Source organism: Carettochelys insculpta, chromosome 7 (genome assembly GCF_033958435.1).
Source record: "Carettochelys insculpta isolate YL-2023 chromosome 7, ASM3395843v1, whole genome shotgun sequence".
Lineage (NCBI taxonomy): Eukaryota > Metazoa > Chordata > Testudines > Carettochelyidae > Carettochelys > Carettochelys insculpta.
In genome coordinates, this window is record NC_134143.1 from 75803969 (window position 1) to 75830120 (window position 26152).

Below are 26152 nucleotides of genomic sequence, written 5' to 3' on the forward strand. Positions count from 1 at the left end.
CAATGATCTAGAAAATGAGGTAAGCAGTGAGGTGGCAAAGTTTGCAGATGACACCAAGTTGTTCAGGACAGTCAAAAGGGATTGTGAAGAACTACAAAAAGATCTCAGCAAACTGAGTGATTGGGCAGCAAAATGGCAAATGAAATTTAATGTGGGTAAGTGTCAGGTAATGCACATTGGAAAAAATAACCCAAATTACACGTACAACATGATGGGGTCAAATTTAGCTACGACAGATCAGGAAAGGGATCTTGGAGTTATAGTGGATAGTTCTCTGAAGACATCCACGCAGTGTGCAGCGGCAGTTAGTAAAGCAAATAGGATGTTAGGAACTATTAAAAAAGGGATAGATAATAAGACAAAAGATGTCATACTTCCCCTATATAAAACTATGGTACGCCCACATCTTGAGTACTGCGTGCAGATGTGGTCTCCTCACCTCAAAAAAGATATATTGGCATTAGAAAAGGTTCAGAAAAGGGTGACTAAGATGATTAGGGGTTTGGAACAGGTCCCATATGGGGAGAGGCTAGAGAAACTGGGACTTTTCAGTCTGGAAAAGAGGCGATTGAGGGGCGATATGCTAGAGGTATATAAAATCATGAATGGTGTGGAAAAAGTGAATATAGAAAGAGTATTTACCTTTTCCCATAATACAAGAACTAGGGTACATCAAATGAAATTGATGGGTAGTAGGTTCAAAACTAATAAAAGGAAATTTTTCTTCACACAGCGCACAGTCAACCTGTGGAACTCCTTGCTGGAGGAGGCTGTGAAGGCCAGGACTCTATTAGGGTTTATAAAAGAGCTCGATAAATTTTTGCAGGTTAGGTCCATAAACGGCTATTAGCCAGGGGTAAAGTATGGTGCCCTAGCCTTCAGAACAAGGCCTCTCTGGAACACTGGTTCTTTTCTGCGTCCCAGACAGTAGAGCAGGTGGTTGGCTGGTTACTCCCTTCAGACACTTGGTAACACTTTGTGTCCCTGGTACCCAGGCCCATCTCCCCATCTGGTCAATCATCTCTCTTTAATGTACCTGAGGAGACGGGAGGGGCTGTGCAAGAGAGGAACTCTCAGCACAAACCCCGTGTGTCTCTCTTCTCAGGGCCAGTGACTGAGGCTCTGCCTGCTACATAAAAGCTGGCAGTCCAGTTGGCCTTTCTGCTGTTGTGATGCAGAGGACCTGTGCTCGTCTCTGACTCTGCTTGTTCAGGAATGTGTAGTTCCAGTCTTCCATGAGCCTGCAGCCTAAGAACTGGAGTTCAGACTTGCAGTGCTCAGCCACACGGATGGGCCACTGTCCCAGAGTAACTTCAGCCTTTCCCAGTGCTGCAGGGGAGAGCAGGTACAAGTGGTTTTACAGAAAACAAGGGGAGACTTTAAAAGGTCCATACCTACAGAAACAAGTCTGAGCCCAGGTAGTCGGGCCTTCTCACAAAGCTCGCACAGAGACCAGCTCTGTGTCACCTCTCCAGCTTGGCTCTGCTCCCTGCTGGGTCTCCAAGGATGGTCCATGAAGTTGTCTTTGGGCCCATCTTTAAAGAGTTGGGAAGGGAAGGGGACTCTCATCTTGATGTGGGAGCCTCTCACAGAGCAAGGCCTCTGCTGACCACATGTTCTGCTCTCTTTGCAGCTGTTTGTCGTCCTCTGCCAGTCACCTTCCACCGAGGTAAGTTGTTTGTACTGCCCTGCTGTGAAAGAGCTGGCCCAGGCTCTGTGGCCAGGCCGCTGCCCAGGTTGTATGGGCCCAGGCTCTGTGGCCAGGCTGCTGCCCAGACTGTGCAGGCCCAGGCTCTGTGGCCAGGCCGCATCTCAGATCTGTGCCGTTTGCAGTCCCCTACTTTACGGCTGTGCTGCTGCCTTGGGCTGGGGGCTGTGCAGGCACCAGCATCTGTGCCGCAGTCCCTGGGTGGGGCCAGATGGACCCAGGCTCTGTTCAGGGATCAGCAGGTGTGAGGTCGGCCACTGATTATAGGCCCAAGATAAACCCACCCCCAAATAGCTGGTGAGCTGGCTGAGGGTGGGACTCAGTGCTCCAGCCAGCAGCAGCATGGCATCTCTGAGCTGCTTTGTGTGGTCTTGCAGCCTTCGACATGGTCCATGATCCTCTTGTGGCTCTGGAGACCCTGGTGTCCCTGGGATTTGAGCGGGTGCTGACCAGCGGCTGTGACAGCTCAGCGCTAGAGGGGTTACCCATGATAAAGAGGCTCACAGAACAGGTGAGCCCCTCTCCCTGTGTCTCTACTGTTGCTTTCTGTTACCCTGACCGCTCACTGCACTTTGGGGGCTGCCTGGGAGAGCCAGCTAGCGCTAACTAGGTGGCCCTTGGGGAATCTCTGGCTGGGAACACTGGCCCCAGGGCACATCAGGGCTTGGTGTGTTTGAGCTAGAAGCCCCACTAGGAAGACCTGCCTCCACCAACAGGGAAGCCATTTGGGCTGCTCTTGCTCATAGGTCACAATTGGTGTGACCTCACTGAGGGGTGGGACTCTAACTTGCTCTCCCAGTTGGTGTGACAGCACCCTTGGAGGCCTCCCAAGAGATCAGTGCCCCTTGTGCCAAGTGTTACACATGTAACCATTCTGCCAGAAGGAATTGGCAGCAACTAGGGCTGGGTTCAACATCTAGGGGTTCCTTTTCATCCATCTCACACAGAACCGGCTCGAGCCCCCACCCAATAGCCTGGGAACATCACACACCCCTGGGCACCTCGGAGAGGCAATGCTTCCCCACTCGCAAGCACAGAGTCTGAGTGTAGAAAAGGACTTTTAATAAAAAAGGTAGAAAAGTCAATTAGCATAAGCTTGGAAAAATTATCACACCCAGAGTTGATAACCAATCCTCAAGTAACTGTCCCAGCTCAAATGCATTGAACAATGTCCTTGGTCTCTCAGGCTCACCAGTCCAATACTGTAAACAGCCAATCCATGCACCCAACTTTCTCCTCACCCTCCAAATTCAAATGTCCTACTTACAACTTGGTCCAGTCCTTGGGGGCAGTGACACCTCATGCTGATGCATTCCCTCATAGAACCTGAGACAATGCCACCTTTGCGCCAGTCGGGCATTCTGTTTGCTCCTACCTGCCATCCACCAGTCACGCTGTCCGTCTGTCCACTGCTCCTCCTACTGGCTGCCCACCGCTCGTGCTTTCCGTCCATCCACTGCTCCTCCTACCGACCACCCACTGGTCACGCTTTCCATCCATCCACTGCTCCTCGTACCAGCTGCCCGCTGCTCGTGCTGTCCGTCCATCCGCTGCTCCTCCTACCAGCCGCCCGCTGGTTGCGCTTTCCATCCATCCACTGCTCCTCCTACCGGCTGCCCACTGGTTGCGCTGTCTGTCCGTCCACTGCTCCTCGTACCAGCCGCCCGCCACTTGTGCTTTCCGTCCGTCCACTGCTCCTCCTACCGGCCGCCCACCAGTCGCACTTTCCGTCCATCCACTGCTCCTCCTACCGGCCGCCCACTGGTTGTGCTGTCCGTCCGTCCACTGCTCCTTCTACCGGCCGCCCACCAGTCGCACTTTCCGTCCATCTACTGCTCCTCCTACCGGCCGCCCACTGGTCACGCTTTCCGTCCATCCACTGCTCCTCCTACCGGCCGCCCACCACTTGCGCTTTCTGTCCGTCCACTGCTCCTCCTACTGGCTGCCCACCACTCGTGCTTTCCGTCCGTCCACTGCTCCTTCTACCGGCCACCCACCGGTCACGCTTTCCATCCATCCACTGCTCCTCGTACCAGCTGCCTGCCGCTCGTGCTGTCCGTCCGTCCACTGCTCCTCCTACCGGCTACCCACTGGTTGCGCTGTCTGTCGGTCCACTGCTCCTCGTACCAGCCGCCCGCCACTTGCGCTTTCCGTCCGTCCACTGCTCCTCCTACCGGCCGCACGCTGGTCGCGTTTTCCGTCCATCCACTGCTCCTCGTACCGGCTGCCCGCTGGTCGCACTTTCCGTCCATCCACTGCTCCTCCTACCGGCCGCCCACCAGTCGTGCTGTCCATCCGTCCACTGCTCCTCCTACCAGCCGCCCACTGGTTGCGCTTTCCGTCCATCCACTGCTCCTCCTACCGGCCGCCCACCAGTCGCGCTGTCCATCCGTCCACTGCTCCTCCTACTGGCCGCCCGCTGGTCACGCCATCTGTTTGCTGCTGTGGGTCTCGCCTGAGGCAAAACTCTGTGATTTCAGCTCTTGGTATCTACCAAAGTGGAGTCTCATGAAAACACTAGTACCCAGTTCTATTTTTTAACAGGTGGGGAGGGCTAGCCAAACCAGGCTTATAACTATATGGCTAAGGTATAGACAGGGCCAAGCCACTCATCTAGCTGGTTCAACCCATATCCCTCCCCATCTGCTTTACAATGCTTTAAACCAGGGAGCCCTGTGTAATCCATGTCTTATGCAATTATAGCGGCTGCCCTGTGCCCCACAATGACTTGGAGCATTGGTGAGATTTCACAATTCTTGTACTGAGTGTTAGCATAAATTGTGATTTTTTACAACAATGTGTTTACAATTGACAAAATCTCATTGCTTCCTTGCTACCCATCAGTCTTTGTTTGCAAGGTATCACATGGGCACACCTTTGCATTCTCGTGCAAATGATCTCTGAGAGACACATTCCTGCCAGTTTTCAGCAGCATTGAGTTTCTGCTGGCACACCTTTGCCTTCTCATGCAAATGATCTGTGGGAGACACATTCCTCCCAGCCTTCAGCAGCACTGAGTTCCTGCTGGCATATTCCTTACATCTTCCCCGGAGCCGAGAATTTGTCGTCCCAGCAAATCACACTTCTGATTACACCATCCATGTGAATTCCCTTCTAAGGGTCTGAGAAAACCCACTATGGCTTCCACGAGCCTGTGCACCAGGTGTATTACATCCTCCCCAACCACTCCTGGTGCCTCGTAAGTTAGTCTGTTTATGGGCTTTATAACTCTATCTCACCTATTGAGCGTGGGCATAACAGGGGCTGTGGGAGCCTCTTCTGAGGGCAGGAGCAAGGGGGGCCCTCCCGAGGATTCCCTTCGTACTGGCATAGGCCCTTGTATCTCTTGCTCATTCACAGGGATGTCCTGGGCAAAACATCTCTGTCTGCTAATTGAGGTGTATCTACACATGCTTGGTTCTCCTCCAGACTGTCTGCAAGTGGGACAATTTCATCATCCCAGGCTAGTCTTGTTGTGGGAGGAGGGTTTCCAGCCACAGGCCTAAACACTTCTGCCTCGGGATTTAGCGCTGAAGACGTTGAACTTTCCCCATGTTCCCTTGGTAGGGTCTGGGGACTCGTTCCCGTTCTAAGGTGCTCCATGGGGGCCTCATCCTCTTCAGAGTCACTGTTAGAGGTGCTGGGTAAGGGTGGACTAGTCCCACAGTGCCCACCGCCTGTGTTGGGCAGTGGATGTGGCCTTGAACTTTCTTTTCGCCCCAGTCTTGTGTCATAGTCCATCTCAGAAGGGGCACCAATCAATTCTCCCACGGGCAGTAGGAGGTTTCTATGTACTGTCTTCATTGGCCCTGACCCACCCTCAGGTTTAATCTTGTAGACAGGCAGGTCCCTAAGTCTTTCCACCACCAGGTAGGGTGTTGCCTTCCATCTATCAGCAATCTTGCGTTTGCCAGCAACACCTAGATTTCGCAGCAGAACTCTGTCCCCCGGTTGGAGCTCCTGCAGGTGCACTCTTGCATCATACTGGTGTTTGTTACGATCTGTGTTCTTGCGGGCAGCTGCCATAGCCAAATGGTAGGCATTCCGCAGCTTCCCCCTTAGTTGGGAAACATACTGTAGATGTGTCTCATAGCTTTCTCCATCCTCTGACACCCAAAAGCACAGGTCTACTGGTAGTCTAGGCTTTCGTCCAAACATCAGCAGATACGGGGTGGCTCCGGTAGCATCGTTCTTCATGGCATTGTAGGCATGCACCAAAAAGGCAACATGTTGACTCCAGGATGCCTTCTGCTCCGGGCGCAGCATCCCCAGCACATCCAATAGAGTTCGGTTAAATTGTTCTGGCTGAGGATAACCTTGTGAGTGGTAAGGGGTTGTCCTGGACTTTTTTATTCCTGCCACCCTCAGCACCTCCTTCAGGAGGCAACTCTCAAAGTCTCGCCCCTGGTCAGAGTGTATCCAAGTTGGGAGTCCAAACACTGAAAAGTATTTTTCCCACAATACTCATGTTACAGTGGTGGCTTTCTGGTCACACGTGGGGTAGGCCTGAGTGTACTGGGTATAGTGGTTAGTCACTACTAAGATATTTCCAATCCAGTTCTAGGGACAAAAAATCGATGCATACCTATTCCAAGGGTTTGCTGGTCACGATGTTCTGCAGATAGGCTGCTCTAGTGGGCAGAGTTTTCCGTTGAACACATCACACACACGTCTCACATTTCCTGCGTACGTCCTCGGCCATCCGGGGCCAATAGAACCTGTTGCGGATAAGCTCAAGGGTTTTTTCCATACCCAAATGCCCAAAATCATTGTGCAGGGCCCTCACGGCCAGGGCTCTGTACTCTGTTGGTAGTACCAGTTGTGTTTGTCAATTTTGCAGTGGATCTACTGTGACCCAGTGCAGCACACCTTGTATCAGTCTGAGTTTGTGACACTCCCTCAACAGTAGTTTACTTGCAGGAGTGGCGGGAACGATGGCCATAGGGTTTTGCCCCTCTCTTTTTGCAAGTAGAGGTGTCACAGATGTCAGCATCTTGCAATTGGGCTTTTTCCAGTCCACTACATTGAGCCTGGGCAATGGAGATTGGCCCAACACAATATAGTTCACGGAGGCTGATGGCACACTCTCGGGTGGTAACCCAGAGTTTCAGCAACACAGCTCTCAGGGGCCTGGGACTTGTGATAACTTCCATTGCAAATGGCTCTCGCTCCGTCTAAAGGAATCTCAGCAGTTTCTGATGGCTGTGGGTGCCATGACAAGGCATCTGCATCGATGTTGCTTCTCCCAGATTGGTGCTGTATGCTGAACTCATAGCTGGCCAAGGCAGCCACCCATCTCTGCCCAGTAGCGTCCAGCTTAGCACCGGTCAACACATACGTCAATGGATTGTTGTCTGTCCATACCTGGAACTTAGCACCATACAGGTAGTCATGAAACTTCTCAGTGATGGCCCACTTCAAGGCCAAGAACTCCAGCTTATGGATGGGGTAACAAGTCTCACTGTCAGTCAATCCTCAGCTGGCAAAGGCCACAGGTCTACATTTGCTGTCCACCTCTTGATATAAAACTGCCCCTAAACCTTCCAAACTGACATCAGTATGTAAAATAAAAGGTTTGTTTGGGTCAGCAAACACTAGTACTGGCGCATGAGCTAGGCACTTAATGATCTCTGGAAAAGCTCTCTCACACCTCTCATCCCATTGTGATCCAAAAGGCTCTAGAGGACCATGGCGCTTCTGGTCTGGAAGCCTTGGGGGCCTCCACTTACCCCTGGTCTTAGTCTTGCTCTGGCCAAGCAGGTATCTGCAGGTGAGATTGTTTAGAGGCTTGACAATGGCAGCATAATTCTTCACAAATCTATGGTAGTATCCACTAAAACCTAGAAAGGTTTTAAGCTCCTGGTAATTGGTGGGACTTGGCCAGGTGACAAGTGCCTCTATTTTATCTGGGTCAGTACTCACACCTTCCTGGGACACAATGTGACCCACATACTTCACTGATGTTCTACAGAACTGGCGCTTGTCAATAGAAAGTTCCAATCCATAGGCCTCCAACCTGTTGAGGACCTTAAGTCTTTCTTCATGATCCTCCAATGTTCTTCCGAATACAATCAGGTCATCCAAATAAACCAAGACTTGCAGTAAGTTCATGTCACCCACAACTTTCTCCATAAGACACTGGAGTGTGGCTGGTGCCCCAGAAATCCCCTGAGGCATGCGTTCGAACTGGCAGAACCCTAATGGGCAGATGAAGGCTGTCTTCGCTTTATCTTCTGCTCCCAGAGGAATCTGATAATATCCACTTTGAAGGTCTAAAACTGAAAACCACTGGCTTCCCATCAGGCAATCTAAAGCATCTTGAATCCATAGTGTAGTGTACTGGTTGACCATGGTATGACTGTTTAGGGTGTCGTGGGCCATACACATCTGAATGTTCCCATTCTTTTTACGGACCATCACAATGAGTGAAGCTTACGGGCTGCGGGATTCTGTAATGATGCCATTCTCCGCCAGCTCTTGAAGATGCTGTTAGACATCTTCCATCTCAGAAAGGGCTACCTTTCTAGATCTCTCCCAGAAAGGTCAAGCATCATACAGTCTGATGTGATGCTCAACCCCTTTTGCACATCCCACATATGCAGTGAGAACACCTTCGATCTCTCGCAAAGCTTCTTAGTTAGCCATGTCTTCCACTCCTCAGACAGTGGTGAATCTCTGAAGTCAAATCTCTCTGGATCTATCGTTGGGGCCTGAGTGCCACACTGAGGCCCTACCACTGATTCCGGCTCAAAAAGGTCTGCTGTCTTTTGCCCTTGCTTGACGACGATGTCATGACTTGTTTCATTAGCCATCAGTACAGTCACCTTTTCCTGGGCTTCAGCAGGTAAGACTATGACTCCACTGGGAACTAGCAGTCCTTCAGGGAGACCTCCTTGAATGGGCTGCTCTGCCATGGCTAGAGTTCCTCCACTGCTTGTCAGCCAGGTACTCCTGGCGAGCACCTCTCGCTCTGTCCTTGCAGGCACTACTAAGGGAGTTGGGCCCGCATACCTCAGAGCTCCCATTGGTAGTTCAGGTGACTCCTGTTTAGCATCCTCGATCTTGTTGTAGGCTTCAGCACAGAGTGTATGAATCATCAGGGTGTTCAGGTACTGGTCCCCGGCCTGTCGTCTGCAGTATTCCGCCAGTACCTTTAAGAGACTGGAGCTGGTCCCTATTAGTACGGACACATCAGAGGTACCCTTGGGGTCAGGCATATTAAGGCGGCTGTGTCTACCTCCTCTTTTACCCCTGCCACCTCTTCCGGGAACTCTAGCTGCACTATAATATACCCCGCGTAGGGGTATTCATTCATGCTGAGTCCACACAGACCAAGACCCATCAGTGGTTGAATGGGCAGGTGCCTAAGCATTCGTTGGTAGAATGACTCAAATATAATAGTCACTTGAGATCCTGTATCCAGCACGGCTCTACATTCCATTCCTTCTATCTTCACAGTGACCTCTGCTCGTGGCCCTATCAGTCCTTGTGGGATTGCAGTGGGTCTGGCTCTTCCAGGGGAGCCTTCAGTTCCTGTGAGCTTAGGCAGCTCCTTTCCCAAACTCTGGGGCTGTTTCTCAACTTTTTCCAACTAACCCTCAGCTTCCCATAAACTAAGCTGGGATTTTCCTCGTTTCGGCAATTGGCAGCACTGTGCCCATCTTGACCACACCTGTAGCAGAAAAACTGTCCTCTCCTCCTCCACCTGGGTGGGGTGATGGCTCCAGATACTGACATCTCCATCACCACAGCCTGAGGCTCCTCATCCCTGCAAATCCTAGCCTGGTCAATGATGCTTTGCAACTCAGCCATCTGTCTTCCCAGGACCTGAACTTGTTCAGCAAGGTCTTCTCTGGTGTTCACCATTAGTACACTGGCTGTTGGTTGTGGTGCTGTGCCGGCTGGCTTAGGCATCTGGGCTTCCCAGAACTCACTGGCAGCCTCCCTCGCTTCCTCTTCTCTGATCTCTTTAATAAGCTGGGAATAGCTTGGTGGGTGCTCCCGTCATTCCCTTAACCCAAGATGAAGTAGAATCAGGCTGTAATACTGAGTTCCTCTTACCACGTGAGCCAGTCTGCCCTGGTCCATCTGCTCCACAGTAACTGCTCCCCTAATGACAGCTCTCTGCAGCAGTCTCTCCAGCCTGTGTATATAGGCCCAAACCTTCTCTCCCTGGTGCTGTTTAGCATTGAGGAAGTTACAGTAGCTGTCTTCAGGGCTCTTTGCGCTCCCAAAGGCATGAGTGAGGGCCTCTAGGCAATCCTTTACATTGGCCTCAGGCTTAGTGAGCCTCAAGGTGCGAATCACATCTAATGCTGGGCCCCTGAGACTCTCTGTTAAGCATCTTCGCTTCTCTCTGTCTGGTACAGCCCACTGTTCTAGCATTTCAGTGGTGTGTTCTTAGCTTTCTTGTATGGTGAGCTAGCCTCTGGCAAAAGACCTCCCGGACACCCCCAGTTGCGCTACAAAGATGTCTGCAAGAGAGACCTCAGAGAGGTAGACATCGAGCTGGACAACTGGGAAGAACTAGCAGACGAGCGCAGCAGATGGAGGCAGGGGTTACACAAGGGCCTTCAGAAGGGCAAGATGAAGATCAGACAGCTAGCAGAGGAGAAGCGAGCGCACAGAAGGCACAATAAGGACTTGCCAGACACCCGCTACATCTGCAAGAGGTGCAGCAAGGACTGTCACTCTTGTGTGGGTCTTCATAGTCACAGTAGACGCTGTAAATGAAGTCCTCAGCTGAAACTTTAAAGGGCGCGATCCATAGTCTATGCAGACTGAAGGATGCCTACTACTCTTAGCTTACCATAGTAGCTCTCCATAACATGGGGTAGCACACACTGTCCCAATGTCTGCCCCAGGGCTTCCGCCCAGGCATCAGCTGAGGCTGCTTGAGCTAGAGGCTTCTGGGCCAAGGCCCAACAACCCTGATAGGTTAGCCATGATACAAACAGTAACTTCCTCAAATACAAAGCACAGTTAATTCCCACTTAGCAAATCACTCAACATGTGCTTGCGAGGGATACTGACCCAGGATCCCAGACAAGCCCCCAAAAATGTAACCCTTTTGCTGGAAGGAACTGGCAGCAACCGGGGTCGGGTTCAACATCTAGGAGTTTCCTTTCATCCATCTCACACAAAACCGGCTCAAGCCCCCACCCAATAGCCTGGGAACATCACACACCCCTGGGCGCCTCAGAGAGGCAATGCTTCCCCACTCGCAAGCACAGAGTCTGAGTGTAGAAAAGGACTTTTAATGAAAGAGGCAGAAAAGTCAATTAGCATAAGCTTGGGAAAATTATCACACCCAGAGTTGATAACCAATCCTCAAGTAACTGTCCCAGCTCAACTGCATTGATCAACGTCCTTGGCCTCTCAGGCTCACCAGTCCAATACTGTAAACAGCCAATCCATGCACCCAACTTTCTCCGTATCCCCCGAATTCAAGTGCCCCACTTACACCTTGGTCTAGCCCATGCGGGCACTGACACTTCACGCTGTTGCATTCCCTCATGGAGCCTGAGACAATGCCACCTTTGCGCCGGTCTGGCATTCTGCTTGCTCCTACCGGCCATCCGCCATTTGCACTGTCCATCCGTCTGCTGCTCCTCCGACTGGCCGCCTGCCAGTCGCACCGTCCGCTGCTCCTCCTACCGGCTTCCCACCAGTCGTGCTGTCCATCTGTCTGCTGCTCCTCCTACTGGCCGCCCACCGGTTGTGCTGTCCGTCCACCTGCTGCTCCTCCTACCGGCTGCCCGCCGGTGTCACTGTCCTCTGCTCCTCCAACCAGCCGCCCGCCGGTCACGCTGTCCGTCCACCTGCTGCTCCTCCTACCGGCCGCCTGCTGTTCACGCCATCTGCTGCTCCTACCGGCCACCCACCGGTCACGCTGTCCATCCACCTGCTGCTCCTCCTACCGGCCGCCTGCCGGTCACACTGTCTGTCCATCCACTGTTCCTCCTACCGGCCGCCCGCCGGTGGCACTGTCCTCTGCTCCTCCAACCAGCCGCCCGCCGGTCACACTGTCTGTCCGTCCGCTGCTTCTCCTACCGGCCACCAGCTGTTCACGCCATCTGCTGCTCCTACCGGCCGCCCACCGGTCACGCTGTCCATCCACCTGCTGCTCCTCCTACCGGCCGCCTGCCGGTCACACTGTCTGTCCATCCACTGTTCCTCCTACCGGCCGCCCGCCGGTGGCACTGTCCTCTGCTCCTCCAACCAGCCGCCCGCCGGTCACACTGTCTGTCCGTCCGCTGCTTCTCCTACCGGCCGCCCGCTGTTCACGCCATCTGCTGCTCCTACCGGCCGCCCACCGGTCACGCTGTCCGTCCACCTGCTGCTCCTCCTACCGGCCGCCTGCCGGTCGTGCTGTCCGTCCACCTGCTGCTCCTCCTACCGGCCGCCTGCTGTTCACGCCATCTGCTGCTCCTACCGGCCGCCCACCGGTCACGCTGTCCGTCCACCTGCTGCTCCTCCTACCAGCCGCCTGCCGGTCACACTGTCTGTCCATCCACTGTTCCTCCTACCGGCCGCCCGCCGGTGGCACTGTCCTCTGCTCCTCCAACCAGCCGCCCGCCGGTCACACTGTCTGTCCGTCCGCTGCTTCTCCTACCGGCCACCAGCTGTTCACGCCATCTGCTGCTCCTACCGGCCGCCCACCGGTCACGCTGTCCATCCACCTGCTGCTCCTCCTACCGGCCGCCTGCCGGTCACGCTGTCTGTCCATCCACTGTTCCTCCTACCGGCCGCCCGCCGGTGTCACTGTCCTCTGCTCCTCCAACCAGCCGCCCGCCGGTCACACTGTCTGTCCGTCCGCTGCTTCTCCTACCGGCCGCCTGCTGTTCACGCCATCTGCTGCTCCTACCGGCCGCCCACCGGTCACGCTGTCCATCCACCTGCTGCTCCTCCTACCGGCCGCCTGCCGGTCACGCTGTCTGTCCATCCACTGTTCCTCCTACCGGCCGCCCGCCGGTGTCACTGTCCTCTGCTCCTCCAACCAGCCGCCCGCCGGTCACACTGTCTGTCCGTCCGCTGCTTCTCCTACCGGCCACCCGCTGGTCACGCCGTCTGGCCACTGATGTGGGTCTGGCCTGAGGCAAAACCCTGTGATTTCAGCTCCTGGTGGCCTCAGCTGCCACCCTGTGATTTCAGCTCTTCATCATCATCAATAACGATGGGCTCAGCATCATTGGCGTCTGATGCCTCTCTCGCTATTTCTTTCCATCTTTCCCTATCCAGTGTGGAGTGGCTTAGTTTCTGTAGACTAGCTCGGCGCCAATCTACTACATCATCTATCCGTTCTCTGTGGAGTCTGCCTCTCCTATTCGAACCATCCATTATGCCAAATACTAGGGTCTTGATTTTTCGTTCGTTGTTCATTCTGTAAATATGTCCAAATAGTTGTTGCTTCCATTTGATAACCTTCTGAAGCAGGTTCTCTTTCGGCTGTATCTTCCTATATAATTCCTCACTGGTGACCTGCATCCATCCTATTCTCAGAATCTTTCTATAACAACTCCTTTCGAATGCCGATATTCTTTTTTTCAAATCTTTCGTTATCACCCATGTCTCACATCCATACAAAATGCTGCTGAATACACACATTTTCAAGATGCCCAGCTTCGTTCTTAAGCTAATTGCTTTGCTTTTCCAGATCTTATCCGTCGCCTTCAAATTCACTCTTGCTTTTGCTATTCTAGTCGCTATTTCCTTCTTACAGTCTAGATCATATGTTATGTTGCTCCCCAGATATGTGAACTTCTCTACATTTTCTAGTTCAATACCATTCACACTGATCTTCCTTCCTATTTCCTTATCTCCAAATACCATAGTTTTTGTTTTATCGATGTTCATTATCAGTCCGTACTGCTTCCCTTCTTCATTTAACACCCGTACTGTTTTCGCTAGCTTCTCCTCATCTTCCTCAATGATAACTATATCATCCGCGAACCTCAAGTTGTTAATTCTTTTCCCTTGCAAAGATACCCCTTGTACCTCTTCCTTGACCTTGTCCATTGCTCTCTCCAGATGTGCGATGAAGATACTTGGCGATATTGGATCTCCTTGTCTCCTACCGCTACTTGTTTTAAGCCAACTTCTCAACGCCCCGCATGTTCTCACCGCTGCCTCCGCATTATCACTGATATCTTTCAACAACCGTATTAGTCTGCTATCCACGCCGTATGACTCCAACACCGCCCAAGTCACTTTCTGATCGATACTGTCAAATGCCTTTTGAAAATCGACGAAGCAAGTGTATACGTTTTTGTTCTTTCATCGAGCTTTCTCCGCTATCAGTCTTAGTGCAAATATCTGCTGTATGGTACTTCTATCTTTTCTGAGCCCTGCTTGCTCATCTGCTATATGTTCTTCTATCTGCGATCTTAATCTCTCCGTCAGTATCATCATCAGCACCTTATCTAAATGACTCGTTAGGGCAATCGTTCTGTAGTTCTTGCACTCCAATGTACTTCTTTTCTTGGGTATTGTCACTAGCACAGATCTTGTCCATTCCTTAGGTGCCTTCCCTTCTTTCCATGGTATACTGCGTAGTCGGTGTATTTCCTGAATCGTGCTTTCCCCGCCATATTTGATCATCTGTCCCGTGATCTTATCATTTCCAGGGCTCTTGTTGTTCTTTAGTTGTTTCACTACTTTTTCTACTTCCTCCTTTGAAATATCGGTCTCGCTCTCGATGCTCAGGGGAGATCTCTCTCAATTCTTCAGTCAGTCTCTCTGAGACACTTGGGTCCAACAGTGCTTTGTATAGACCAGTGCAATATCTCATCCATCATAAGAACATAAGAACATAAGAATGGCCATACTGGGTCAGACCAAAGGTCCATCAAGCCCAGCATCCCATCTGCCGACGGTGGCCAATGCCAGGTGCCCCAGAGAAGGAGAACAGAAGACAAGTGATTTATCTCCTGCCATCCATCTCCTGCCCTTGTTATGAAGGCTAGGGCACCATACTTTATCCCTGGCTAATAGCCATTTATGGACCTGACCTGCAAAAATTTATCAAGCTCTTTTTTAAACCCTAATAGAGTCCTGGCCTTCACAGCCTCCTCGGGCAAGGAGTTCCACAGGTTGACTGTGCGCTGTGTGAAGAAAAATTTCCTTTTATTAGTTTTGAACCTACTACCCATCAATTTCATTTGGTGTCCCCTAGTTCTTGTATTATGGGAAAAGGTAAATAATTTTTCTATATTCACTTTCTCCACACCATTCATGATTTTATATACCTCTATCATATCGCCCCTCAATCGCCTCTTTTCCAAACTGAAAAGTCCCAGTCTCTCTAGCCTCTCCCCATATGGGACCCTTTCCAAGCCCCTAATCATCTTAGTCGCCCTTTTCTGAACCTTTTCTAATGCCAATATATCTTTTTTGAGGTGAGGAGACCACATCTGCACGCAGTACTCGAGATGTGGGCGTACCATAGTTTTATATAGGGGAAGTATGATATCTTTTGTCTTATTATCGATCCCTTTTTTAATAATTCCTAACATCCTATTTGCCTTACTAACTGCCGCTGCACACTGCGTGGATGTCTTCAGAGAACTATCCACTATAACTCCAAGATCCCTTTCCTGATCTGTCGTAGCTAAATTTGACCCCATCATGTAGTACGTGTAATTTGGGTTATTTTTTCCAACATGCATTACCTTACACTTACCCACATTAAATTTCATTTGCCATTTTGCTGCCCAATCACTCAGTTTGCTGAGATCTTTTTGTAGTTCTTCACAATCCCTTTTGCTTTTGACTGTCCTGAACAACTTGGTGTCGTCTGCAAACTTTGCCACCTCACTGCTTACCTCATTTTCTAGATCATTGATGAACAAGTTGAACAGGATCGGTCCCAGGACTGAGCCCTGGGGAACACCACTAGTTACCCCCCTCCATTGTGAAAATTTACCATTTATTCCAACCCTTTGTTTTCTGTCTTTTAACCAATTCCCGATCCATGAAAGGACCTTTCCTCCTATCCCATGACCACCTAATTTACATAAAAGCCTTTGGTGTGGGACCGTGTCAAAGGCTTTCTGGAAATCTAGGTATATTATGTCCACTGGGTGCCCCTTGTCCGCATGTTTATTAACCCCTTCAAAGAATTCTAATAGATTAGACAGACACGACTTCCCTCTGCAGAAACCATGCTGACTTTTGCCCAACAATTCGTGCTCTTCTATGTGCCTTGCAATTTTACTCTTTACTAGTGTTTCTACTAATTTACCTGGTACTGATGTTAAACTTATCGGTCTATAATTGCCAGGATCTCCTCTAGAGCCTTTTTTAAATATTGGTGTTATATTGGCCGTCTTCCAGTCATTTGGTACCAAAGTGGATTTAAAGGATAGGTTACAAACCACTGTTAATAACTCCGCAATTTCACATTTGAGTTCTTTCAGAACCCTTTCTTTCAGAACCCATCGCTGCACAGTCTTCTCCCTGTTCATGAGCGCTGCTTCGTTCTCATCTTTGATCACCATCTGCTTTGGTTGCCATTGTCTTATACACCTCCCTGGTCTTTACATTCACCGTAATACCTCTCAATATCTTCACATTGCTCCTCTAACCATTTCTCCTTATTCTTTCTGGCTGTTTTCCTTACCTCATTGCACTTCATCCTATATTGCTGTTCTGCCATCTCAGAAACATCTCTTCTGATCTTCAACACTCTTTCTCTTGAACCAACTTCAGTGTCTTCTGGGTAATCCACTTTTTATTGATCTTTTCTTCTTCTGGAATAGTCTGCTCCATTGCCTCTTCTATAGCATTGGCTATCCCTGCGACTCTCTTATCTAGGGCTTTCTCTGTGGCAATATTCTTAATCTTCTCTTCGAGCGCTGTTCTGTGTGCATTCTGAGCCATCCTTTATAGGTGACAAATCTGAGGAGCTGTCCCAGATTGAAGTGTCATTAGAGGAGGTTTTGGAACTAATTGATAAGCTAAACAGTCACAAGTCTCCGGGACCGGATGGTATTCACCCAAGGGTTCTGAAAGAACTCAAATGTGAAATTGCAGAACTATTAACGGTGGTTTGTAACCTATCCTTTAAATCCACTTCGGTACCCAATGATTGGAAGACAGCTAATATAACACCAATATTTAAAAAGGGCTCTAAAGGAGACCCTAGCAATTATAGACCGGTAAGTCTAACGTCAGTACCGGGCAAATTAGTAGAAACAATGTTAAAGAATAAAATTGTCAGACACGTAGAGGAACATGATTTGTTGAGCAAAAGTCAACATGGTTTCTGAAAAGGGAAGTTGTGTCTTGGGGTTAACAAGTATGCGGACAGGGGGGATCTAGTAGACATAGTATACTTAGATTTCCAGAAAGCCTTTGACACAGTCCCTCACCAAAGGCTTTTATGTAAATTAGGTGGTCATGGGATAGGAGGAAAGATCCTTTCATGGATTGGGAACTGATTAAAAGACAGGAAACAAAGGGTAGGAATAAATGGAAGGGGGTAACTAGTGGCGTTCCCCAAGGGTCAGTCCTGGGGCCAATCTTGTTCAACTTATTCGTCAATGTTCTAGAGAAAGGTGTAAGCAGTGAGGTGGCAAAGTTTGCAGATGACACCAAACTGTTCAGGATAGTCAAAACCAAAGCAGAGTGTGAAGAACTTCAAAAAGATCTCAGCAAACTGAGTGATTGGGCAGCAAAATGGCAAATGAAATTTAATGTGGGTAAGTGTAAGGTAATGCACATTGGGAAAAATAACCCCAATTATACATACAATATGATGGGAGCAAATTTAGCTACAACAGATGAGGAAAGGGATCTTGGAATTATAGTGGATAGTTCTCTGAAAACATCCACACAGTGTGCAGCGGCAGTCAGTAAAGCAAATAGGATGTTAGGAATAATTAAAAAAGGGATAGAGAATAAGACAAAGAATATCCTACTTCCCCTATATAAAACTATGGTACGCCCACATCTTGAGTACTGCGTGCAGATGTGGTCTCCTCACCTCAAAAAAACATAGTGGCATTAGAAAAGGTTCAGAAAAGGGCAACTAAAATGTTTAAGGGTTTGGAACGGGTCCCATATGAGGAGAGGCTAAAGAGACTGGGACTTTTCAGTCTAGAATAGAGGAGACTGAGGGGCGATATGATAGAGGTATATAAAATCATGAATGGTGTGGAGAAAGTGAATACAGAAAAGTTATTTACTTGTTCCCATAATATAAGAACTAGAGGACACCAAATGAAATTAATGGGTAGCAGGTTCAAAACTAATAAAAGAAAGTTTTTCTTCACACAGCGCACAGTCAACCCGTGGAACTCCTTACCAGCGGATGCTGTGAAGGCCAGGACTCTAACAGAGTTTAAAAAAGAGCTCGCTAAATATTTGGAGGTTAGGTCCACAGATGGCTCTTAGCAAGGGGTAAGGTATGGTGTCTAGGCTTTTGTTGAAGGCGGGAGATGGATGGCAGGAGACAAATCGCTTGATCATTGTCTTCGGTTCACCTCCTCTGGAACACCAGGCATTGGCTACTGTCGGCAGACAGGATACTGGGCTAGATGGACCTTGGTCTGACCCAGTATGGCCATTCTTCTGTTCTTATGCATTCCCTGTTTCTTCCTCACATAGCCTCGCCACATCTCTTCTTTTCTTAAACTGTGTCTTACATTTTCTTTTGAGTTTTATCTTGATGTTTGCGATCACTAGACTGTGGTCTGAGTCTATATCCGCTCCCTGGAAAGCTCGGCACTGCTGTACTGATGTTATCCATCTTCTCCTTATTTAAATCATATCTATCATGTTCTTGGACTTCCCGTCATTCGATTGCCATAACTACTTCCCACAGTCTTTTTGTTGGAATCTCATTTTGCAAATCACCATCTCATGCTCTGTAGCAAACTCTAACAGTTTCTCACCTTGTTCATTTCTTTCTCCATATCCAAACCTTCCCATGACTCTCTCCCAACCTTCATTATCTGTTCCAACCATCGCATTCCAATCTCCTCTGATGATCAACACATCTTTCTTCAGTATCTCCTCCACTGTCTTTGTCAAGTCTTTATGAAATAGTTCAATCTCTTCCTCCGTACTGTCCGACGTGGGTGCATACACCTGAATGACTGAGATTTTGAACGGTTTTGCTTCGAATCGCACGACCATCATTCTTGCACTCACTGGTCTGTATCCCAGTAATGCTCTTCTAGCTGTTTTGCTAAGAAGGAATCCAACTCCTTCTTCATGCTTCGTTTCATTTCTTGACCAAATGACTTCGCAACTGCATCTCTCTCCTGATCCCGTCCAACACATCTCTGCCAGTCCAAGTATATCACATCAATATCTCTCCATTTCCTTCTGAAGCAGCTCTAATTTTCCAGTTGCCCACAGTGTTCGGACATTCCATGTTACAATGGATAGCATATGTGTTAGGTGTAATTTTCTTTCAGTAGCCAACTTATCAACCCAACCCCGATCGCTCGATTAGTATCGTGGACCTTGTTTATCCAGGCAACGTCCGAGCCAGCATCTTTTAACATTTGGTTGTACTGGCATCAGATTTCATTCATATTGTTGTTTGACAGTCAGTGCATCAACACACATGTGACCAACCCTTCTTCTTCATCCAGGCTTGGGACTGGCATGGAGCTCTCAGTAGCTTCATGGCAGAGTTTTTCAGCTCTTAGTATTTACCAATGTGGCATATCATAAAAACACTAGTATCCAGCTCTATCTTTTAACAGGTGAGGAGAGCAAGTCAAACCATGCTTATAACTATATGGCCAAGGGATGAGCAGGCCCAAACTACTCAACTAGCTGGTTCAACCCATATCCTTTCCCATCTACTTTACAGTGCTTTAAACTAGAGAACCCTGTGTAATCCATGTCTTATGCAGTTATAGCGACTGCCCTGTCCCCAACAATGACTTGGAGCATTGGTGAGATTTCACAATTCTTATACTGAGTGTTAGCATAAACTGTGATTTTGTACAACAATGTGTTTATAATTGACAAAATCTCATTGCTCCCTTGCTACCCATCAGTCTTTGTTTCCAAGGTATCACATATGCATACCTTTGCATTCTCATGCAAATGATCTCTGGGAAACATATTCCTTTCTAGCCTTCAACAGCATTGAGTTCCTGCTGGCACACTTGTTCCACACACACACACACACTCACTCACACACAGACACCCTCTTAGTCCCATTGAAGAAGAAATGCAACAAGTGGGAGTGAGAGAGGAAGTGAAGTGGACAGAACGGTGACCAGATCCCACAGACACCGACTGCCTGGCATGTGGCTTTAACGAGGCCGTCTCATCTGCATGTTTTTTCCATCTGAGTCCTGCATAGACTTGCTAAGTGCTGCATTGGGGAGCATGGGATGGGCAGTGGGACTGCCAGATGGAAGGCACTGGAGGCCGGTGCAGCATGATGGTATGTGAACATTACTGTTGGGTTCTGGCTGGGGTGCTCTGGGGTGGATTGTGTAGTTTGAGGAGGGAGACAAATGGGCTCAGAGTGGAGGAAAGAAGGGGACAGCTGAGGCTGAGAACCGGGAGGGCATTGCATGACTTAGCTGTTTGTTTCCTGGCTGGCCTGTTTAGGGAGAGCTGCAGTCTGGTAAATGTAACTCTGACACTGCAAAGAACATAGTCTGGGACCATAGTACAGACCCCCCCCTGCATGTGCAACACACCCTACAGGCCTGCATATTACTCAGAATTTATAGTCATGTGTGTATGCCTGCATGTTGTCACCCGCACCCCTCCCCCCAGTGGGTGTGCCCACACAACCAGCAGGGCTGACAACCACCACGAGCCCCAGGGCAAGGTGGGAGGGGAGCCTGGCTCCCTGCCTCTGGAAGGAGCGGGGCCAAGGGCAGTCAGCTCTTAGCAGTGCAAGGGCCATGACACTGGGGTTTTCTGCCCCTCCCTCCCAGCTTCATGGAGCGGCAGAGCAGTGTGGCACTTCAAAGGGGCCTGCAGCTCTGGCTGCCACTGCGGTCAAAGCTGTTACTTTGGCAGCGATGGCAGCCAGAGCTTTGGATCCCTTTGAAAAGCCAGGCCCCGGGGCACAGCCCCTGTTGTGCCCCCAGCCACAGGCCTACACACAGCTGTGTTGTTGGCTGGGTTGTAAGTAACTGGAGTTTAGGGGGCTCTTGAAAGAAGCGAGTACAGTGCCCCAGGGTCCCCGAGGCTACTGGACTGGAGCCTGTTATGTTGGCAGTGTCCTTGAGCCTGTCTGTAAGTGTCTCGGGGCCCAGGTTCAGAAGAGCTGGAGGGTGGAGTTTCTAGCATGAGTCGCATGGTGGCATCGGGCCCAAGAATGAGAGTCCTGCAGAATCACAAGGTCAGTGGTTTCCTCTAATGCACCTAGGGGACGATGCTGGGGGTCCATAACCGGCCATGTCCTGAGGGGGAATTCCTCATGCTACTCCAGGATCCCTTACGTTATAGGCACCGTCTGAATGGGGTGCAGGCAAGTACCATGGCTCGCCTGGGTGTCAAGCTGGATGGCAAGAGCATTAACACCTGTCACTCTGCTCCTTTTCAGGCAAAGGGCAGGATTGTGGTGGTGCCAGGTAATGACTCTGCTGCAGCTTTATGTACGTACTTGGGGGCTGAATCCATCCCTGGCTGTGGGGGTCCCAGGCTCATGCACACGCCCACGTGCATGAGATCTGCGTTTCAGATTTGAGCCATTCTCCTGCCTCTCTGGGGAGCGGCTCTCCCTCCCTCCAGGGCCCAACTGCGGGAGGCGGAGAATCTCTGTGCAGCTGTTGCATTCTGTGAGGTTACTCTCTGGATCCCATGCAGCTCCCCATGGCAGTTTCCCTGTTCTGACCTGGCTGGGTCTGGTATCAAGGCCTCGTCGCCGGGTGATGCTCAGGATTCCCTGCTTGCACGTGAGGTGAATGCATTCTCTCCGCTAGGGGGCAGGATCACAGAGAGGAACCTGCAGCGGATTCTTGAGGGCTCTGGTGCCCCCGAGTTTCACTGCTCTGCTCGCTCAGCTCGGGACTCGGGAATGAAGTTCAGGTAAGAGGGTGTCACTGCACTACGCCGGTTCTGGCTTGTTCCTCCCACAGCTTTGCGGCTCTGAGTGTGGGTCTGCTGATTACACAGAAAGCTCCCTGACCCTGCGATGCCCCAGGGTGGGAGAATTGCGCTGCTGTAGGCTGGGCGTGTGAATCCTAGCACCGGTGTTCTGGGACACAGGGATCCAGCTGGGCTCAGTGTTGGGGTGCTTGATGAGGTGCCCTTGGAGAGGTTAACCTCCAGTGTTCAGCCACTGGGGACATAATTCCTGGCATTAGCACACTGGGACATAGGGATGGAGCTGCACTGGGGAGCATAAGGCTTGACACTGGTGCTGTTGTGTGCTGAGGGATGTGGGTGTCTTGTGTAGACCACAGAGACACAACTCCTCCTCCCTGCAACGTGTTTCTCGGAGGTCTGCACTCCACCTCTGAGTACTGGCACCTCTTACCTTAAGCTAAGATGCTTTCCTCTGCCCTGCAATCTTATGCCGTTACAGTCATACCCCGAGATACGCCCATTCGGGTTACGCGAATTCGAATTTACGAGCAGTTTCATTTAGTACCCCTACTTCGTCTTATGAGGCATTTCATCCAATTTACGCGGATACGCTGCTGTGGCTGGTCTGGGTCTCCACCTCAGCGCTGCAGCAGCGGTGCGCGCTGGCCCAGCTGGTGGCCACGGGCTCCCAGGCGCTCCTGCGAGACGTGGATGCTGGGCCGCAGCCCATCCTGGCCCCACCCCTGCCACTCACGCCCCGGGTGGCTAGGGAGCCGCTGCCGCCTGCCCTGCACAGCTGTGCCTCGGGCGCTGCTCACTGCCTGCGGCGTTCTGTCGCATTTAGCACCTCAGCCACTGCCGGCGGCGCCTCTCAGCCACGTAGCCCCACACAAGCGAGGCATCGCCCCTCGCCAGCCAGGGACCCCCTGTGCCTGCGCCTGCCTAGCTCCCCGCGCGGCCAGCCCCTGGCACCACCCCGTCCCCACTTAGCCTAAGCTGCACTCAGGCCAGCCTGCTTCCCCATGGCCTTCTCTGCTCTGCCCAACCCCTTGCACCGGCCCCGCTTCTGCAGCTGCAGGAAGCTACCCAGCTTTGTGCGCCCCTCCCAAGCCCTCTTCGATTTCCGTTCCCCTCGCAGCCCTGTCTCTGCACCTGGGACAGCCCCCAAGCTCCAGGCTCTGCTCCCCAGGCCGCACTACTGGGATGACTTTTCTGAGCTCCGCGCCTCTCCTGAACTCCCGCTTCCTACTGCAGCCCAGCCACCGCATCCTGGTGATGCTGCAAAACAAGGCGGCGTTGGCTTCCGGGCAGATCTCCCTCCCCATTTCTTGTACTGTAATTAATGAAGGGAAAATGCCTTGTTAGGTTGTGTTATGATAACTAAGGTTAACTATTGAAGTAATTGTGTTCATTTTAATGGGATTTGGTGTTGTTTTAGCATAAACGGTGTAAATTTTGGGGCTTGGGAACACACAAAATTTTGTCCTATTGAGATTAATGGTAATTACGTTTTCGACTTACAAGAATCTGCCCTAAGGGGGCTTTTCAGAGACAAATGACCCTTGTGAGGCAGGGGAAGACTCTACTCTCATGCGTCTGTGTTAGCTCAGAGGTGGTGCCAGAAGTCCTCGACCACTGGCTGAGAAAGACGAGATAATGCTGGAGCTTAGCAGTGCTCCTTGATGTCTCCTGGCCAAGGCCCATGTCCCACTCTTCCAATTCCAGACAGTAACCAGTCACCTCTTGGTTTCCCTGACAGAAACAGCGACGTTGGCATGGGAGCCTCTCTCTCTGCCTCCGAGTATTCCCTAAAGATAGCAGATGTAGCTAAAGTGAGGACCCTCAACGCCATTGCAAAGAACATCCTGTAGAAGACAAGTGCTCTGTGTGGGACAGGAGTGTACAGACCCGGGGATTCTCCCACCAGTGTGGACGGATCGGTTCTGGCATCAGTCTCACAAGGGCTGTCAAGGAAGTGGATCCTGTGAAGGAACCAGCAGTCTCTGCATTGGCTTCACCTGGACGCTGTCCCCTGCCTGGGCAGTAGTCCTAAACTGGCTTTTTTTCTCTTCAACCAAGGACCCATTCCAGGCTGTTGTAGTGGCACAAACCATGCAGCAGGAATTGGGAGGGGGGAAGATTATCCAACAGGGCAGCTCTGTTGTGCACTACCACCAGTGATTGTCAAATAAACACTCTGCAGCCACTCCTGTGTTGTTGTGGTTCTTCCCTACACAGAGGGCATGATAAATAGTTTGTCAGGCTGCTCAGTGTGAATGGTATCTGTTATGCTGAGTCATATGGCATGTGGCAGGGAATCTGCCCATGATGCACTCATCAAGAGGAGATAATTAAATGCAGCATTCAGATCAGTTGAATTCAGGACTCACTGTCAGGCTCATTTAGCAATTGGTGGCTAAGGCTAGCAGAGTTGTTCAGGAGACATTAAACTGAGAATTAGAGCTCAAACAACCACAGGGGTGACAAAGCTTGTCAGGCTCAGGAAGCTCGGGTCTCATCTCTTTCCTTAAAGAAAACTGCAGGAAAAGTAATTTATAAAACCCTGCAGGTAATTCAGAGAACAAACTTGCGACAGTCAGAGAAGACCCTTTGGGATGTTCGCCAGTGTGCTGATCAGGACACCTGCTCTCTGGGGCTCCCCACCATGCTGTCGTGCTGGGCCAGATCCTCTGGTCTTCCGTAGCCAAGGCACAGAGCTGGAGGTACTTCCCCCTTCATAGCAATAGCAACGAAGGGTCCTGTGGCACCTTATAGACTAACAGAAGAGTTTTGAGCATGAGCTTTCGTGAGCACAGACTCACTTCATCAGATGCTGGTCTAGGAAATCTTCGGGGCCAGGTATAAATAAGCCAGAGCAAGGGTGGGGATAACAAGGTTAGCTCAGTCAAGAGGGGTGGGGCTTACTACCAGCAGTTGATCTGGAGGTGTGAACACCAAGGGAGGGGAAGCTGCTTCTGTATTTAGCCAGCCATTCACAGTCTTTGTTTAAGCCAGAGCTGAGGGCGTCGAATTTGCAGGTGAATTGTAGCTCAGAAATTTCTCTTTGGAGTCTGGTTCTGAAATTTCTCTGCTGTAGGATAGCTACTTTTCAGTCTGCTACTGTGTGGCCTGGGAGATTGAAGTGCTCTCCTGTGGGTTTTTGTATATTGCCATTTCTGATGTCTGATTTGTGTGCGTTTAGTCTTTTACGTAGAGACTGTCCAGTTTGTCCGATGTATATAGCAGAGGGGCATTGCTGGCACATGATGGCATAAATTACATTGGTAGATGTGCAGCTGAATGAGCCCACGATGGTGTGGCTGATCTGGTTAGGTCCTGTAATGGTGTTGCTGGTGTGGATACGTGGGCAGAGCTGGCAACGAGGTCTGTTGCATGGATGGGTCCCTGAGACAGAGTGACTGTGGTGCGGTGTACAGGTGCTGGTGAGGATTTGCTTCAGGCGGGCAGGTTGTCTGTGGGCGAGGGCTGGTCTCCCCCCCAAGGCCTGTGGAAGTGGGGGGTCGTTGTCCAGGATGGGTTGTAAAGGGCTTGGGGCCTCTGTTGTTAGACTCCAGCTGCTCACGAGGGCTCATGCACCAGGAGGCCAGCTCTGCCAGCCTGACCCAGTAGGGGTGGGGTGGAATATGGAGGGTATGAACCGGGCACAGAGGGCTGGGGGGCACAGACCCCATGGGGCTGGGGAGACAGAGGAGTTTACCACCCTACCTGACACCCGCGGGGTGAGCCTCTTCTTACACTTTGTCAACACTTGTCTTCCTCGGGCTGCTGAAAGTTTCACCATGTCAGTGTGATCTTGTCTCTTCCTGGGGCATCCCATGGATCACAGCTTAGATGTGCTGAAATTTTTGAGCCTGGGCTGCTCCTGAGTAATACAGTATATCTGCGTCAGCCCCAGACAGCTGTTCCCTCAAATTTACAACCCATCCTGGACAATGATCCCCCACTTTCACAGGCCTTGGGAGGCAGACCAGTCCTTGTCCACAGACAACCTGCCAACCTGAAGCAAATCCTCACCAGCAACTATACACCGCACCACAGTCACTCTAACTCAGGGACCCATCCATGCAACAAACCTCGTTGCCAGCTCTGCCCACATATCCACACCAGCAACACCATTACAGGACCTAACCAGATCAGCCACACCATCGGGGGTTCATTCAGCTGCACATCTACCAATATAATTTATGCCATCATGTGCCAGCAATGCCCCTCTGCTTTATACATCGGACAAACTGGACAGTCTCTACGTAAAAGAGTAAACGCGCACAAATCAGATATCAGAAATGGCAATATACAAAACCCATAGGAGAGCACTTCAATCTCCCAGGCCACACAGTAGCAGACTTAAAAGTAGCTGTCCTACAGCAGAGAAATTTCAGAACCAGACTCCAAAGAGGAATTTCTGAG

General features: G+C 50.6%; 1 protein-coding gene across 2 annotated transcripts in view; it reads left to right on the plus strand.

The window, feature by feature from the left end:
- Positions 1–23924, plus strand: part of CUTC (cutC copper transporter) — a 49010-nt gene extending 25086 nt beyond the window's left edge. For both annotated transcript variants that reach the window (XM_074999376.1, XM_074999375.1), the window contains exons 5-9: positions 1634–1669; positions 2086–2219; positions 21240–21267; positions 21619–21724; positions 23484–23924. In XM_074999376.1, the coding sequence (XP_074855477.1) occupies positions 1634–1669; positions 2086–2219; positions 21240–21267; positions 21619–21724; positions 23484–23595 (416 nt within the window). In that variant the 3' untranslated portion in view covers positions 23596–23924. The remainder of the gene's footprint in view (positions 1–1633; positions 1670–2085; positions 2220–21239; positions 21268–21618; positions 21725–23483) is intronic.
- The last annotated feature ends 2228 nt before the right edge of the window (positions 23925–26152 follow it).